General features: G+C 40.7%; 1 protein-coding gene across 10 annotated transcripts in view; it reads left to right on the top strand.

Annotated features, from left to right (window-relative positions):
* Positions 1–14632, top strand: part of LOC110972487 (protein NLRC5-like) — a 52664-nt gene extending 38032 nt beyond the window's left edge. For 7 of the 10 annotated variants that reach the window (XM_051942221.1, XM_051942224.1, XM_051942225.1 and 4 more), the window contains 7 exons: positions 3467–3868; positions 7476–7724; positions 7873–8130; positions 11433–11735; positions 11835–12104; positions 13715–13798; positions 13911–14632. In XM_051942221.1, the coding sequence (XP_051798181.1) occupies positions 3467–3868; positions 7476–7724; positions 7873–8130; positions 11433–11735; positions 11835–12104; positions 13715–13798; positions 13911–13977 (1633 nt within the window). In that variant the 3' untranslated portion in view covers positions 13978–14632. The remainder of the gene's footprint in view (positions 1–3466; positions 3869–7475; positions 7725–7872; positions 8131–11432; positions 11736–11834; positions 12105–13714; positions 13799–13910) is intronic. The other 3 variants (XM_051942222.1, XM_051942226.1, XM_051942227.1) reach the window with 1 other exon arrangement.
* Positions 14633–16377: the final 1745 nt, after the last annotated feature.

The raw sequence follows: 16377 nt of genomic DNA on the forward strand, positions 1-16377 counted from the left end.
GTCTTTGTATCTTGGGTCCACCAAAGTGGCGATGTAGTACAGTGGCTCCATCTCAACATGGGAGAAGCGCCTGTTTACAGCTTCGAGGAGAGTGCTCTTCATGGTTTTGATTCCTGCATCATTTTCGTCTTCTCGAGACAGAACTCGCTTCAGCACTGTGATGGCAGGTATCACATCAGCACATGTTGCTGTCTCTGCACTCACTGACTTTGTAACCTCATCAAATGGGGCCAGGACAGTTGCAGTCTTCTCTGCTAACATCCACTGGTTTGCAGTCAGAGTAGAGGGTAGGCTGTGCTCGCCTGCATAGACACTGAGGGGACGTTTTTGCTCAAGGAGGCTTTGCAGCATGTACAGAGTGCTGTTCCATCTCACTTGCACATCCTGCTGCAGACGCTTTGTGGGCATTTTAAGGTCAGTCTGAATGTCCTCCAGGCGTGAGTAGGCTAGGGGTGAATGCTTAAAATGACCCACAATTTTCCTGGCAATGACCAAAGTGTCATTCACGCTGCGCTGTGAAAGTAAACCCTCGTGTACAATGCGATGCAGCGTGTGTGCAAAACAGCTCAGGCTCCGCACCCCCATCTCATCCATGGCTTTGCGCATGTTTTTGGTGTTGTCTCTTAAAACCACATGCACTCGTTCTTTCTGTATTTGCCATCCTTTCAACATTTCCTCAATAACTTCTTTCACATGTTCAGCTGTGTGTGAGCCGCGGAACTCGTTAGCATGCAGCACAACATTAACGAGATTAAAAGAGGCGTCAATCCAGTGTGCAGTAAGACTTAACAGAGACATTGGGCACACATCAGAGCTCCAAATGTCTGTTGTAAAGGAAATGCTGCTTGCATCAGCTATGAGGGATCGAATGCGTTCACAAACCCTCTCGTGTAGCTCCGGTAATGCCGCATCCGTCAGATAGTGCCGAGATGGGAGTTCGTATCTTGGCTCTACAAAGTCCATCAGACGACGAAATCCTTTGTTTTCCACCACGGAAAGAGGTTGGTCGTCCAGTGCAATGAATTCGACAATCTTTTCTGTTAATTTCCTGGACTTCTCGCTATTTCGAGGTAGCTTTTCTCTTCTTTGAAACACCTCCGCCAAAGTTTGTTGCTGTGGCTTCGCTGTCTTTTCCTTATATATCCCGAACTCCGTGGGGTGACTTCTTTGTAAATGTCTGATCATATTTGTTGTATTAAAGTGCGCCCTGCTGGTGCCTCCTCGAGAAATGTTCTTTTTGCAAACATTGCAAGACGCTGTTGGACTGTCGTTGGTTTGAATGGAGAAGTAATCCCAAACAGCGGACATGCTGCATGCACGTTTTGATTTGCAGCTGCCGTAAAGTGTGACGGCGCTGAAAAACGACATCGGTGCGATACCGTGACTAAAGCCGATACCACCCGAGTTTCCAAAAATAGGCGTATCGAGGTCCGATACCGATACTGAGTATCGGCTCGGGACATCCCTATTCATTATTACACACAGATGAAAATATTCCACAAAAACGGCCATAATCCAACCTTGGACATCCAGACGACACAAGCCAGTAAACTATTTTGTCCAAAACATGTCTTGAAGTCGGTATAAAATCCACGAATCGGTCATTTTCAAGGAAATGCACCTCGCGATGCGCGTCCAATATTCCCTGTATTTCTCGTCATATTTTTATTTACAAATAGAATATTAGCGATTTTTTTGTACTGAAAATGGCTGGAATTGACTGCAGCTTAAAGGGTTAACAAATCTGGGGATCCAGACTATAAGCTGCATCACTGCCAAAGCCTAATCATTTGGTCCTTGTGTCATTTCTGACCTTCCTTGAAAATTTCATTCAAATCCATGAGTCCGTTTTTGAGTAATGTTGCTAACCGAGGAAGGATTCACACACGCTGATCGTCACATAACTCTGCGGAGTTCTTTGGTGGAATAATTAATCTAATTTACTTCATTCTTTCAGTGCTCTAACAGATCTGGATGCAACAGTTTCCATCATGGTGATTTGTCTGGCCTGTGGTCTGCTCCTTTCAGTCATTCTCCCAATATGTTTAGTGGTAGAAAAGTGTGTATCAATCGATGATTTTCTTTCTTTCTTACTTTTTGTATTCCACCACAACATTGCACAAGTGTAAAACAGTTTAGTTCCGCATTGGTGAAGATCATCAGGCAATTAATTGTTTATCACGGTCTTCAGCAGTAGTTTTTGTTGGTAAATGAGAGACATTAGTATGTCTGCATCTTCAAACCATAAACAAGGAAGTGAATTCGGTGATGTACGTGCATTAGGTTTGTGCTGGGAGCTGCTATGATTGGTGGAACTCACTGGAGGCGGGACAAAATTGCGGGAAAGTTGCGGTGATTGGACAGAATTTCAAGGCCGCGCAAAATTCGCGGAGATTGGCTGATTTTGCGTGAATTTGCACAATCGCAACATCGCAAATTCATGGAGGGATTGCAATACTGTAGTGGAGGAGGAGCGCAGAGGCACAGGGCCCTAACACTAACATTATGGTTTCATATCATTGTGACATGCAGCTCCATATGGTTAAAAAATATCACTAGTTGAGTTTTGCATCAATATTTTATTTGTTAATGTGAGTTCAGAGATGGAACTTTTCATGACAGTTTCAATTTTTAAAAATATTTTAACTCACCCACAATCAGATACTATTTTTTGACATGACATGATGAGAAAAACTGTGAAAATTTCAGGTTTTTATCTTTAATAGTTCCTGAGATATTGTTATTCAAAAAGTCTGAAATTTCAGTGTTCAGAAAAAGCTGCTGAAAGTGGATTGACAGTCCATTAAATAAAACTAAAACATTTATCTTGGAAAAGATTTGATTTATCAGCTACAATCTGACAAATATCCATATTTTATGCTTTCAAAAACTTCTGTCGAACCAACAGTTTATATTCGATTCAGATTTTTTTGTGTCATGTTACTAATTGTTGATTTAAATGAATTGTGTATTCAGTTAGTAGGACGGTGTGTTATTTTCATCTCCATTATTTGTCACGTTGTTGGTCAACTGAACATGAATATGAAAGAGTTGATAGAAGTTAATGAAGGTCACTGACTGACTGAAGCAATGAAGCAGAGAGAAGAATGTGAGTTTATCTGTTGATGTAGAAATATTTCCTGCAACACTTTGGAAACGTGACAGTCTTGTACCTGTATGAGAAAAATGAAAAGATGTGGATAATAAGAGCTGCAGCTCAGTGACAACAATTCAGTCATGTTAATACCTCTTTATGGAAAAACAGAAACACAAGACAGAAAATGAAAAACTCAGACATTTAAAGTGGTATTGGGTTTGTGAATATATCAGGAGTTTGAAGATTAAATGTGTAACCTGTAAAGCATCTATTACTGCACTGATGAAACAGGAATCATTCCTCATGTGTAGTTGTATTTATATGACTGAGATGAAATCATTAAAACATGTTTTTCTCTTCATTTTACAGTGTTCAGCGGTTAGGTCTTGATAAAACAACCAGGATCTTTGTGAATCTGTTCTGTGCAGCAGCAGAGAGAGAACAGCAGACAGGAGAGAAGATACTGGAGCTGTTACCATCACTGTGCAGTTATAAAACATTTACTCTTAAACAAAAATGGTGTGATTTCCTCCTGGACCTGTACTCTTATGTGGCTGAAACAGGTCTGAGAGTCCTTCCATCATTACAGTCAGTTTTCCAGTCAGCTCCTGCAGTCTGGTCCATAAACCTCTCAGAGAGAAAGACCTCCATCCTCCTGGAAGTGCTGAAACTCCAATCAGAGAAGAAACCGGTGGAGCTGACAGGCTGGTCACATGAAGAGAGTGAAGTGAGGAGTTTCCTGCAGTGTCTGCCTTATATCTCACAGCTCAAGTAAGCCAAATACTGATCATGTTAAACAGAGTGTGAATTATACAATGACAATTGGGGGGGTCAACATTTTTTAGAGGCCAGGGTGAAAAGGGAACCCAGTACAGCGCAGGCGCCTGCTTAAGGTAACAGAAGTCTTGCACAATTCTTACAGCATCATGAAGGTCCAAGGTTTAACAATCTTTATTATTGTTGTTGTTTAATATAGAGAAAAGACATAAAATAAACATATATACAAGAAAACAAAATCATTAAATTTTAACATGTCATTTTAAATATTTACAGAAATCTGACTTGTTTCAAAAAAATGTCTGCATTGTGTACTGTCCTCCTCCTCCTCCTCCTGTCTGCTCACTGTCCTCTCCTCCTCCTTTCTTGCTCACAATATCTCCCTCTGCCTCCTTAATACAACAGCACATGCATGTAAAATTCACCATGCTATAATGCTCTGTATTTATAGCCTCTATAACAACCACTGAAAATACAGGCTGCATTTTCTTAACTACACACGTGGACAAAATTGTTGGTACCCCTCAGTTAAAGAAGGAAAAACCCACAATTCTCACTGAAATCACTTGAAACTCACAAAAGTAACAATAAATTAAAATTTATTGAAAATTAAATAATCAAAATCAGCCATCACTTTTGAATTGTTGATTAACATAATTATTTAAAAAACAAACTAATGAAATAGGGCTGGACAAAAATGATGGTACCCATAACTTAATATTTTGTTGCACAACCTTTTGAGGCAATCACTGCAATTAAACGATTTCTGTATTTGTCAATGAGCGTTCTGCAGCTGTCAACAGGTATTTTGGCCCACTCCTCATGAGCAAACAGCTCCAGTTGTCTCAGGTTTGATGGGTGTCTTCTCCAAATGGCATGTCTCAGCTCCTTCCACATATGTTCAATGGGATTCAGATCTGGGCTCATAGAAGGCCACTTTAGAATAGTCCAACGCTTTTCTCTCAGCCATTCTTGGGTGTTTTTGGCTGTGTGTTTTGGATCGTTGTCCTGTTGGAAGACCCATGACCTGCGACTGAGACCAAGCTTTCTGACACTAGGCAGCACATTTCTCTCCAGAATGCCTTGATAGTCTTCAGATTTCATCGTACCTTGCACACTTTCAAGACACCCTGTGCCAGATGCAGCAAAGCAGCCCCAAAACATTACTGAGCCTCCTCCATGTTTGACCGTAGGGACAGTGTTCTTTTCTTCGTATGCTTGGTTTTTGAGTCTATGAACATAGAGTTGATGTGCCTTACCAAAAAGCTCCAGTTTGGTCTCATCTGTCCAAAGGACATTCTCCCAGAAGCTTTGTGGCTTGTCAACATGCATTTTTGCAAATTCCAGTCTGGCTTTTTTATGAGTTTTTTTCAGCAGTGGTGTCCTCCTTGGTCGTCTCCCATGAAGTCCACTTTGGCTCAAACAACGACGAATGGTGCGATCTGACACTGATGTACCTTGGCCTTGGAGTTCACCTTTAATTTCTTTGGAGGTTGCTCTGGGCTCTTTGGATACAATTCCAACGATCCGTCTCTTCAATTTGTCATCAATTTTCCTCTTGCGGCCACGTCCAGGGAGGTTGGCTACTGTCCCGTGGGTCTTGAACTTCTGAATAATATGAGCCACTGTTGTCACAGGAACTTCAAGCTGTTTAGAGATGGTCTTATAGCCTTTACCTTTAAGATGTTTGTCTATCATTTTTTTTCGGATGTCCTGGGACAATTCTCTCCTTCGCTTTCTGTTGTCCATGTTCAGTGTGGTACACACCTTTTCACCAAACAGCAGGGTGACTACTTGTCTCCCTTTAAATAGGCAGACTGACTGATTATGAGTTTGGAAACACCTGTGATGTCAATTAAATGACACACCTGAGTTAATCATGTCACTCTGGTCAAATAGTTTTCAATCTTTTATAGAGGTACCATCATTTTTGTCCATGCCTGTTTCATTAGTTTGTTTTTTTAAATAATTATGTTAATCAACAATTCAAAAGTAATGGCTGTTTTTGATTATTTAATTTTCAATAAATTTTTATTTATTGTTACTTTTGTGAGTTTCAAGTGATTTCAGTGAGAATTGTGGGTTTTTCCTTCTTTAACTGAGGGGTACCAACAATTTTGTCCACGTGTGTATGTCCTAATTTTCAACTTACTCTTTTTTTGGCACCAAAATAGTGCTGATATCTTCTCCTTTCCTCTTGACCATGTTGGCTCTGTAAATGAAATCTAATTTGAGTTCAATGAAGTAGTCATAAATTTGGACTACTATTGGGACTAATACAACTATCACAGGCAATCAGTTAATCAGCGTTTAGTACGTTGATTTTAACAGTTCAACTAATCAGCCAGATTATAGTCCTGCATGAAATCTACCGTCATGGAGTGCCTATTATAAAAGCTAATATCAAGGCAAAAGCGTAAATAGATCACCGCTCAGAAGACTATTAAAATTAAATAATATAATTTTGTAACAGACTGACATTGGATTACATGTTGTCTATCAGTTCTGTGTTTTCCTATATTCATAAAGGTGACATACAGGCTGACAGGCCTGTCAGTCATTGAGAGAGAACTGGAGCTAAAAGCTAAAAGTAGTGAGGACTGGTCTTCATTATTGTATGAACGTCAGCCCCCCATTTTCTAACTGCTCATGAGCACCGGTGTAAGCTAACGTAACATTCACACCAGTTTAAGCTAGCATTAACATATTGACATTTACACATAGATACATGATAACATTTGTCTGAGACACCGGACACAATATGAATCCAAATATAATTCGTAACTCCGAAAGTGGGATACTAAATAAAAATAAACTAGCTAGATAACTTGCACCACAGTGCTCCCCAAGTCGTTGATGTCCCGAAACAGCGCAAAGCCAACTTTTTCTCCGTCTAGCTCTTTTTTTTTTTTTCCGAGCGCGCGGCTACTTGGATTTCAGCCAGGCAGCCAGGAACTAACGAGTGACAGTGAAAATGGTATAGTCCACTCAAGGGGTGTCTGTCTGGGTGTGTGTGTTTTAGCACAAGCCTCTTCCTGGCATGAATATGGAAAATACAATACACTGTAATATTTTTGGCACTAAAAAGACAGATAAATGTTTCAACCCCCCCAATCTCTTATTTGTACCCCTTTTAGGGGGGTCAAAGTTGTAATTGGGGGGGTCAAACCCCCCCAAACCCCCCCGTAATTCGCACTATGATGTTAAATCATATTGTATGCACTTCAAAGAGATTTGTCTCTAAATGCAGCTCATATTAACTATTGTTCTTGAAAGGAATGAATTATATCATTCATTTACAGACTAACAATGTAGATCTGAGTGTTTCTCTGTATGTGTTTGATTCAGCGTGGCGCCATGCCAGTTGAAAACAGAATCAGACTGTCGTCATCACTCTGTGTGTTCATCCGTGATCCATAATATGATGTGTAATAATGTTCAGTTATTTCTTTGCTGTTGTGGTCCTCCAACAATCAAGTAAATATCTTTCCTGAACCCTGAACAAAGCTAAGCAAAGAAAACTTTAAAAAATGGACTCATTATTTTGTCTTTCTGAAGTCACCATTCAAATCATTCATTCATTCATTCATTCAATCTGCAGACTGAGTGAAGATCATGTCCAGCAGCTGCTGGTCTTGGTCCATGAAGTCCAGGACCAGGACTTGACGTTGTCTTTGTTGAATGCGCTTTCTGGAGACCTGACCTCCTGCAGCCTGAACTGGGAGCTTCTTCACTATCTGCTGCAGCAGTGTCCAGCTCAGACCATCACTGTGAACCTGAGGAAGAACCGCTTCTTACAGGAGAGCACCGCTCGTCTGCTTCCCTTTCTGGGCAGGATTGTGATTAAAAGGTGATCAGTTTGGATTTCTGACCTCTTACCAGGATCACAGTTGGTCTTCTTTAATGATTTCTCTGTTTACTGATGTGACTCATCTTTCATCAGCACTTTGTGAGCTCTTTAAACAAAGTGTTCTTGTAAATGCTCTGGATGCTTTCAGGCCCAGTCCCAGCTTGGTGATGACTTCCATCAGAGAGCTGTACAGAGCTCACGCCAGTCACATGGTCCCCAGTTTGCTGAGGTCATTGGATCATGTGATCAACCTGAGCTGCAGAGAACTGGACTCAGTGGACTTTGCTGCTCTGCTCTTCACCCTCAGACACAGTGACAGAGTTAAACTGAACCTCCGGTGGGCCTCCATCCCAGCAGAAGGAACACAATCCATCCTCTCTACGTTGGACAGAGTTTCTCAGCTCAGGTCAGATATTAGTGCTGGTTTCCAGTGGATCATTGCTGTCCAACACACAGGACAGGATCCAGCTTCCGCTGCCTCAGTATTAATGCTCCACTGATCATTCTGTCTTCACTTTTTCATTCTGCAGCACTTTCTAACATCACAACTGTTTTTATTTCAGTACAATACTTTGCTTCCATGTTAAAGTTGCTCTTTGGTCAATGATGAAACCCTTAAAAACTCATCTCTCTGTGTCAGATTTACATATTTATAAGTATAATCTGTAATTCATGCCTTTAAATGTCTTAGATGGAACTCTACACTCTACAGCTGACCTTTGACTGCTTATTTCACTTCTGATGTCTCTTCTTAAATGTAGAAAACTAAATATGGACATTTTATCAAGGTTTTTAAAAAGTGATTTTTACTAGTAGGGGTCTTTACTTGGAGTAGTGGCGTGCACAGATATTTTGGGGGGCAGGTGCTCAGTGGGGAAAAAAAGGACACCTTGTGCGGTGTGTAGAAATTCAATTCCTTACTTGCACAGTTGTATTCTGAAGATACATTTTAATAGGGTATTTAAGTTGTCATTGTCAGAGTTTTAATAATAGCCTATCAACACAAATACAAAATTACTGCAAGTGTTGTAATGTAGAAGTGACTCATTAACCTTGCCAGCAAGTTGATTTCTCGTGATATTTGTGAGTTCACAAATCTCTCAAGAAACCATCTTGCCCCGCTCCCGCATTCACTTTTCGTACAGCACCAAGTTGGCACGGGCCAATCACGCAGCAGTATTCGTGTGTGGGGCGGGATATCCGGGTGTGAAGACGACACCAAGCGCCAGTAGATCAAAACAAACACGGCAACGGAGGACAACAATCGTGTAGATGCTGCTATTAAGTCAGTTTTAGCTGAATCTCCTATCGCTTCTTTGAAGGAAGAACAACGAGAGGCGCTTTGCGCATTTCTGGATGGTAAAGATGTTTGTGCTTTTTTACCTACGGGTTTTGGTAAGAGTTTAATCTACCAATTGGCTCCGCTCGTTGTGAAGATCCCGCGATTGGCTAAAAACAAACCTGTCAGAGGCGGGACATACTGTTGCATTGTCCAATCCATTCCTCTTTCCTCCGAACGGATTTACATGGAGCGGTCCCAGATTGATATTGTGGAGTACTATCAAGTACTACACAATTATTAATCTGGCTATTGCCAGGTTAGCAACTCATGACTAGTACAAAATATGTTTTGCTAATCCAGCCTATTGTGTGATTTAGCTCCATCGAATCACTTTGTGTTGACAAAATAAATCAGGAACAGCTTTTAAGATATTGCAATAAAATTAGGGGAAAAGGCCTAATTTAAAAACAGTTAACATGGCTCTGATGTCGACTCTGACCTTTCTCCTTCATGATCATGGATCTGTCTCCTGATCCTCCTTTGATGTTTTTTGATCCAGGAGAGCAGAGAGCTGCTTTGCTTTCTTTGTCTCTCTTTAGCCTTTCCTTTCTGGGCATGCTGCGATTGGTAAATTAAAAGAGATCAACAATATCAGGACTGATTCCTGACATTAGGGTACAGCAAGGCAGAAAGATACTTTTACTTTTTCTCATTTTGCAAATAAGCCACAACAAGTGTTACCTCTACCTAATGTCGACTAATAGTAAACCTACACAAACTAAATATTCAGTTAGAGTATACTGATCATATGCTGTACCAATTCATCAAATAACATTGGTTGTGTGGTCATCGTCATCACGTTATGTCGATGAATTGATTATTGTTACGGGTAGCGTCAAGCTTGTTAAGCAGGCGGGCTAATTTAGGCATGGTTGTTTCGCGCTGCATGAGACAGGCTACTTCACAACAGAGACAAATAAATGCACCGTGTGGCAACTGAGGCTTATGAACAATACACCACCTGATTCATTTACGTTTTACCTGGTTGGTGGCTACAGTCAGGGTGGAGATGCCTGTGGGCTGTACAGCTGCTACCACACATGTGTCTGCTCCTCGTGTTTAAGTTACGAGATGAGGTGGTGCGAGTTGCGGCATGGCACGGGCCATGTGTGTGTGTGTATATGTTTAATGTTTACATTTTTTTTAAAGAAGTTAAGATGCGGAGGGCACCTGCTTGATACTGAGGGCAAGGGGCAGGTGCTCTTGCACCACCTGGTGTCTATCTATGCACATTACTGACTTGCAGTAAACTGCTTTATCAAACCAGCTGTCATGACTGCAGGAGCATTTTACTGTAAACGTGCAGTTCAATGTCTGTGATTTTACTTTTTGACAATTTTAAGGCATCATTACATGCAGAAATAGAACAGCACATGAACAGTTATTTACTTTCTAATGAGTCAAATTAAAATCATGTCAAACACTCTCTGCATAATTAGTGTTTTTTTGGGCAACAAAGCAGAAATGCACATTTTAACATTATTCAGAAAATATGGCTAATATTTTATTCATATTTAATATTTGATCTCTTATTAATGCAGGAAATAGTGGAAAAGAGATTTGTTGATGGACACTCATGAGATAAAGTGAATCTTGTTCCAGCAGCAGCTTTAAATCCTCTTCCAAAGCTGTCATTAATGATGAATTTGAGAATCTAGTTTGGACCTGAAGGACGTCCAGATTCACACCTAAAGAGCTGAAAGAGTGAAACTGGCCTCAGTCTGACTTCACTACAAAACACAGCGTCCAACCAGGAGAAACAAAGTTCTCCAACATCTTCAGATACATGAAGCTTCTCAGCTCCATGGCAGGAAGTTTCCAGAGAACATGAAGGGTTCCTGCAGCTCACTGCTTCATTCACAGCCTTTCAGAGTCCTGATGGAGACACAGTAGTGTTGAAACGTTGGTCTGTTTGTACATTTAAAGGCTGTCAATCAAGCAGGGAGCTCCAGAGACTCTTTTTAGCTCCATAAATCCATCAGTGGGTCTGATCTGAACAGTCCACCTGCCACGTGTCCCCAACGTCCACCTGAAGGACAAAATGGACGTCAGGTTCAGGAAATTCCAGAGAAGCTGACAGTTTGTTTGCAGCCTGTCAGATTCTGTCCCTGCTTGTATTTTCTGAGCCGTCAGGCTTATTTTCAGTGATGTCGTTGTGATTCCAGATGTTGAACTTGATGGATGTAATGGACAGAATGATGGAAGTAAAACTGCAGTTGTTAGGATGGAATGAATCTTTATATTTCTGTTTCTGTGTTTTCTTCTCTTTAGAATATGTGTGTATTCAAAGATCCTGTTGGAAAACTGAAGAGTTTTCTGTGTGTGAACTGTTTATTTGTTTTCTTTCTGCATCAACTGTTCTTCAGTGTGGACAGGAATCAGCTGCTGAGGTTCATCCACTGCTGTGCTGCCTCTGACGCCCAGCAGGAGGCAGCGTCCGGCCTGCTGAGGACTCTGCAGCACCGCTTGGATCTGTCCTGCCAGTCCTGTGTGGATCTGCAAGAGGAGGATCAGACTGAGCCTCTGAGTCTGACTGCTGATGACTGCAGGGCCGCATCCATGGTCCTGAAACACTGCAGCCGGGACACTCAGCTCCACCTGCAGGACTGTGAGGTGGAGGACGGAGGACTGGACCTGCTGTTTTCTGTCCTGGACAGGGTCCGCCTCAGGTGGGACAGAGCCCAGAATGAGATAAAGCAGAGAGAAGCTTGTTGTCCTTCATGCTGGACGTCCTGACAGTCTGTCTTTGCTCTGTTTGTCCTGTTCAGAGTCAGTAAAAGTGTCCTCCTCCAGCTGCTGTCCCTGCTTCCTGTCCACTCTGAGAGGGACACAGTGAGACGGGCCGAGTCCCTGTGTGGAGCTCTGGGTGGAGAGCTGGACCTCAGTCACAGCACACTGGACCAGAGGGTCTGTGGAGGTCTGGTCCAGATGCTGGACTCCTGTGAAGGACTGACTGAGCTGGACCTCAGTCACTGTCAGCTCAGCGACCAGCTGCTGCTGCCCCTCATCACACATCTGCACAAAGTCCAGGTCCTGGAGTAAGTCTCAGACCGGTTCCTTCTCTGGGAGGACAAACTCAGCATCAGCCTGTTGACCCTCTGACCTCCTAGAGCAGGGGTGTCAAGATCCGTTCCTGGAGGGCCACTATCCTGCATGTTTTAGATGTTTCCCTCTTCCAACACAGCTGATTCAAATGATCAGGCTCGTTATCAGGCTTCTGCTGAGCTTGATGATAAGCTGATCATTTGAATCAGATGTGTTGGAAGAGGGAAACATCTAAAACATGCAGGATAGTGGCCCTCCAGGAACTGAGTTTGACACCCCTGTCCTAGAGGGTTCAGAGAGTCAAAGTAGACTTGATCTATGAGAATAAAATAAAGGTCCAGACGACTCTGAAGCAGCCAGAAGCAACATATTTAGCTCCCAGAGTTCATTGGTGGGACTTTAAAGTCAGCTGCAGCCTCATGAGGTGGAAGAACTTTGGCTTTAATTCTGCTTTTTACCTCCTGTCTGCAGTTTCTGCTTTCTGCTTTTTGTTCTCGTCCTATTTTTGCTCACTTTGCTTCATTTTCCCTGCAGTCTAAAGTCCTGCAGCTCTGTGGAAACAGAACATGAAGTCTTCTGTCAGGAGGACAAACTTCACATTTCATTCATTTTGAAAAAGCAAAAAGAAATTCTTTGGTTATCTTATAAAATATGTAAAAACTTGGAACTTGTCCCATATTTTTCCAAGTGTCAGCAGATGTTAACAACTCTGGGACTAAATGGAGGCTTCACACACTGTAGATGTTGAACTTTTTCCATCTTTCCAGCCTCTCCAGACTTTTCCTCTCTACTCTGCTCATCAGCTGGAGAAAGATGTTTCACCATGCTGAATGGATCTCCAACAACCTGCTCCTCTGTTCTCTGTTTCTGAGCCGTGCTGCTTTTATTTGATTCATCCAGGAGCTTTGATTTTCCTCTCAGTCTCTCTGTGGAAACACTGCCTGCAGTTCACCTGAAGAGCCTGAATCTTTCTCTCCTGACTGTTGGTCTCAGCTGAGTCAGTCGAGGTTTCTCTGTTACACTGAGGAGACCAGAATATTTAGATTTTTTTTACAGAATGTGGTGAAAACAGTTTATTTTTAGTGAATTTTCAAGTTAGATGTGTAGAATAAAATGATTCTGATTAACTGTTGTGTGATTTTCAGTCTAGATGTGGTTCATTTCTGGACAGAACCACACACCACGAGTCACAAAGCTTAAAATCTGAAGCTTCTTTTTGGTTTTTACAGTTTGTGGCTCTGATAAATGGAGTCATTTTGTCTGTTTTCTAAAGACATCACTGATGTTAATCCCAGCAGCAGGTTTAAGGTTCAGAGGGTTCAGATCCAGGAGTTGGACTAAAGAATATTCCAGATTCACAGAGTTCTAGATGAACCCAAACACACCTTCACTGGCAGCTGATGATGGATTTAGAGAAGATGATGGGAACAAGCTTATTGTAGAGGAAAATGAGGCTGTTTACAGGAAGTTGTCCCATAAAAACTGACTCTAATTTCATTTTCTGTTTGGTCCTTTTGATGGACTGATGTGCTTCTCTGACCTTCTGTCAGCATGTTATCAGATGGAAGATCAATGAGAATCTCCTGTTGTGTTTGTGTTGCAGTCTGAGATACAATCAGATCACAGATGCCTCCACAGATGTTCTCCTCCAGCTGATCTCCATCCACTCCTCCATCCACACTGTGCGGTGAGCAAACATTCATCTCAGAGGATCACAGAGAAACCAGTGGATAGATGAGCTGAACGGATGCTGTTCTTCCTGAATGATGACGTCTGCTCTCTGCTTTGGTGTTTTTCAGACTCTTCAGCAACGACATCGTGGACAGAAGACCCTTTGAGAAGCACAAGCAGTTTGAAATGTGGTGAAGCAGTCAGGAGGTCATGTGATCATCAAGGAGGAACTGTTGGATGTCGTCATTAAAAAGCCGTTTCTCCTCTTGATGAGATGAAAACATGGAGTTCATTCTGGTCATCAGGAGTGTGTGACGTAGAGACTTTAGTTGAAACAAGCTTTGATTTTGACCACATTAGATTCTCTGTTTTTTACAATCAGTAAGACGACACTTTATCTGGAGGCAAAGAGCAGCCAGCAGTGTTTTCTAAGACTTCACCACGTATGTTTGACATTATTAGTTAGTGGAGCTAATTTTTCTGTTTGCTACCATGTAATGATGGTCTAAAAATTATTTATTTATTGTGACAAAACAGAGACTGTAACTGTCAGTGTTGTGAACAGACTGAAGTTATATTTTTCTACTGCCATGATAACTGTATTTATGTTCAAACACAAAAATGTTACCTTATTTTAAGTATTTGTTTCAAAAACTTTGTTGTGAAAAAATGAGATTTGGAAATTTGTGTTTCTTGTGCCTTAACTTGTCATTTTGTAAAGATGTTATTATTTTTGCTGTTTCTTTTATTTTATTATTTGGAAGTACCAGAGTTTGCATGTTATTTTAATTTTTTGTCTGTCTGATCACATCCTTTCTGTAAAATAAATCGGACATTATAGTCAAACAGATATTCACTACTTGAGTAGTCTTTTCACCAAACACTTTTTTTACTCGTGTAATTTTTTGAATGACTACTTTTTACTTCTACTTGAGTGATATTATTTTGAAGTAACGTTACTCTTACTTGAGTACAATTTTTGGCTACTCTACCAACCTCTGCATAATACAGCACCCTCCATAATTATCGGCACCTCTGGTTAAGATGTGTTCTTTTGCTTCTAATAAATTCAGGTTTTTCTAAATAATATAGGACCACAATGAAAAAAAGAGGAAAATCCAACCTTTAATTCAAGTGCATTCATTCAGTGGGAAAAAAAAATCATACATTAAGAAATAATTCTTTTACATCAAATCATGTGGGCCACAATTATTAGCACCCCTGATATTAATACTTTGTACAACCCCCTTTTGCCAATAAAACAGCACCTAAGCTTCTCCTACAGCCATGGCCATAAGTTTATATCAACAAGGGATATAATATTATCAATAAATTCCAACAATTGGAACAACTTTGTTCCCAAAACATAATATTAGAAGAAAATAAAAAAAAAATGCAGTACTTTCACAACCGAATTTGGTAAGAATAACAAAATGACACCAAACTCTTTTGATGTTTGTTTTTTTTTTAATATGAAACTTAATATAGTTCTCAGGAGTTGTGTACTGTATTGTAAGTGACAATTTTGTGGTATTTTCTAAGATTCACAAGCGTCATGGTACTTGTGTCCAAACTTATGGCCATGGCTGTATGATGACATTTTTCTACAATTTTTAGTGTGAGAGTATGCTTCTGCAACAGAAATTGAATTTATTTTGAGGCTTTTAACACACCTTAACTAGGCATGCCAATAATTATGGAGGGCGCTGTATGTATACAATCAACTTAATGAAACTCTGCGGCGACAATTTTATCTCCAGTGTTCAAATTTACCCTGTCATGGGTGCTGTGCTGAACTACTGCAACTTTATGTTTGAATCCCTTCACCAGAATTATTTCTCGAACTCATTTATCTCACTTGTCAAAGTCATGTCAATACTTGTTGATAAAAGCTATCATGATTTTATTATGAAGGAAATAGAAATACGGCTGATGTGTAATTTTGGTCAAGTCTCTGTCTACAAGAAGGCAGAATAACGTGCTCTGACCACGATACCTCAACATCACTGGATGATTGTAGCCTGTAGAAAGCTACTGATGACTTCATTTACTCTGAATGCTGCTGATGCTTCAACGTAAAACTATAAATCTACTGTTTCAACGAATGAAACATGATTTTGTAAGACTCAGAAGGATAGCTGGTATAAACTAAGATGTTTTAATGACTACCAGTTTTACGAATTTCACTAATTAACTTTGTTGTCTTCTCTGTAACGTCCAAACAAAAAATAAACACGTTGTAGCTAACCTACAACTGAACCCCTGAATGACTGGAATGTTAGCTGAGTTTGTGGAAGTGCTAACGAGGGTCTGCTCTAGCAAGGATTATTACCGTCACACATGTAGTTTTTAGAATACATCCTCTGCAAGACATCCATATCTTAGGATATTCATTTCTAATATTTGTATCAAATCTGTTTATTTCTATAGGAATCTATTCCACATGGAACAGAATGGGTATACACTGTATTGTAATAACAAGTCCTTCCGATATCTACAAGTGAGGAATTACATAGGAGAACACCTAAAAGACTTTAAAACCAAACTCAATAATAAATTACTGTCTTAACCCCCCCCCCCCCCCCATGACAATAA

Source organism: Acanthochromis polyacanthus, chromosome 22, assembly GCF_021347895.1.
Source record: "Acanthochromis polyacanthus isolate Apoly-LR-REF ecotype Palm Island chromosome 22, KAUST_Apoly_ChrSc, whole genome shotgun sequence".
NCBI classification, from domain to species: domain Eukaryota; kingdom Metazoa; phylum Chordata; class Actinopteri; family Pomacentridae; genus Acanthochromis; species Acanthochromis polyacanthus.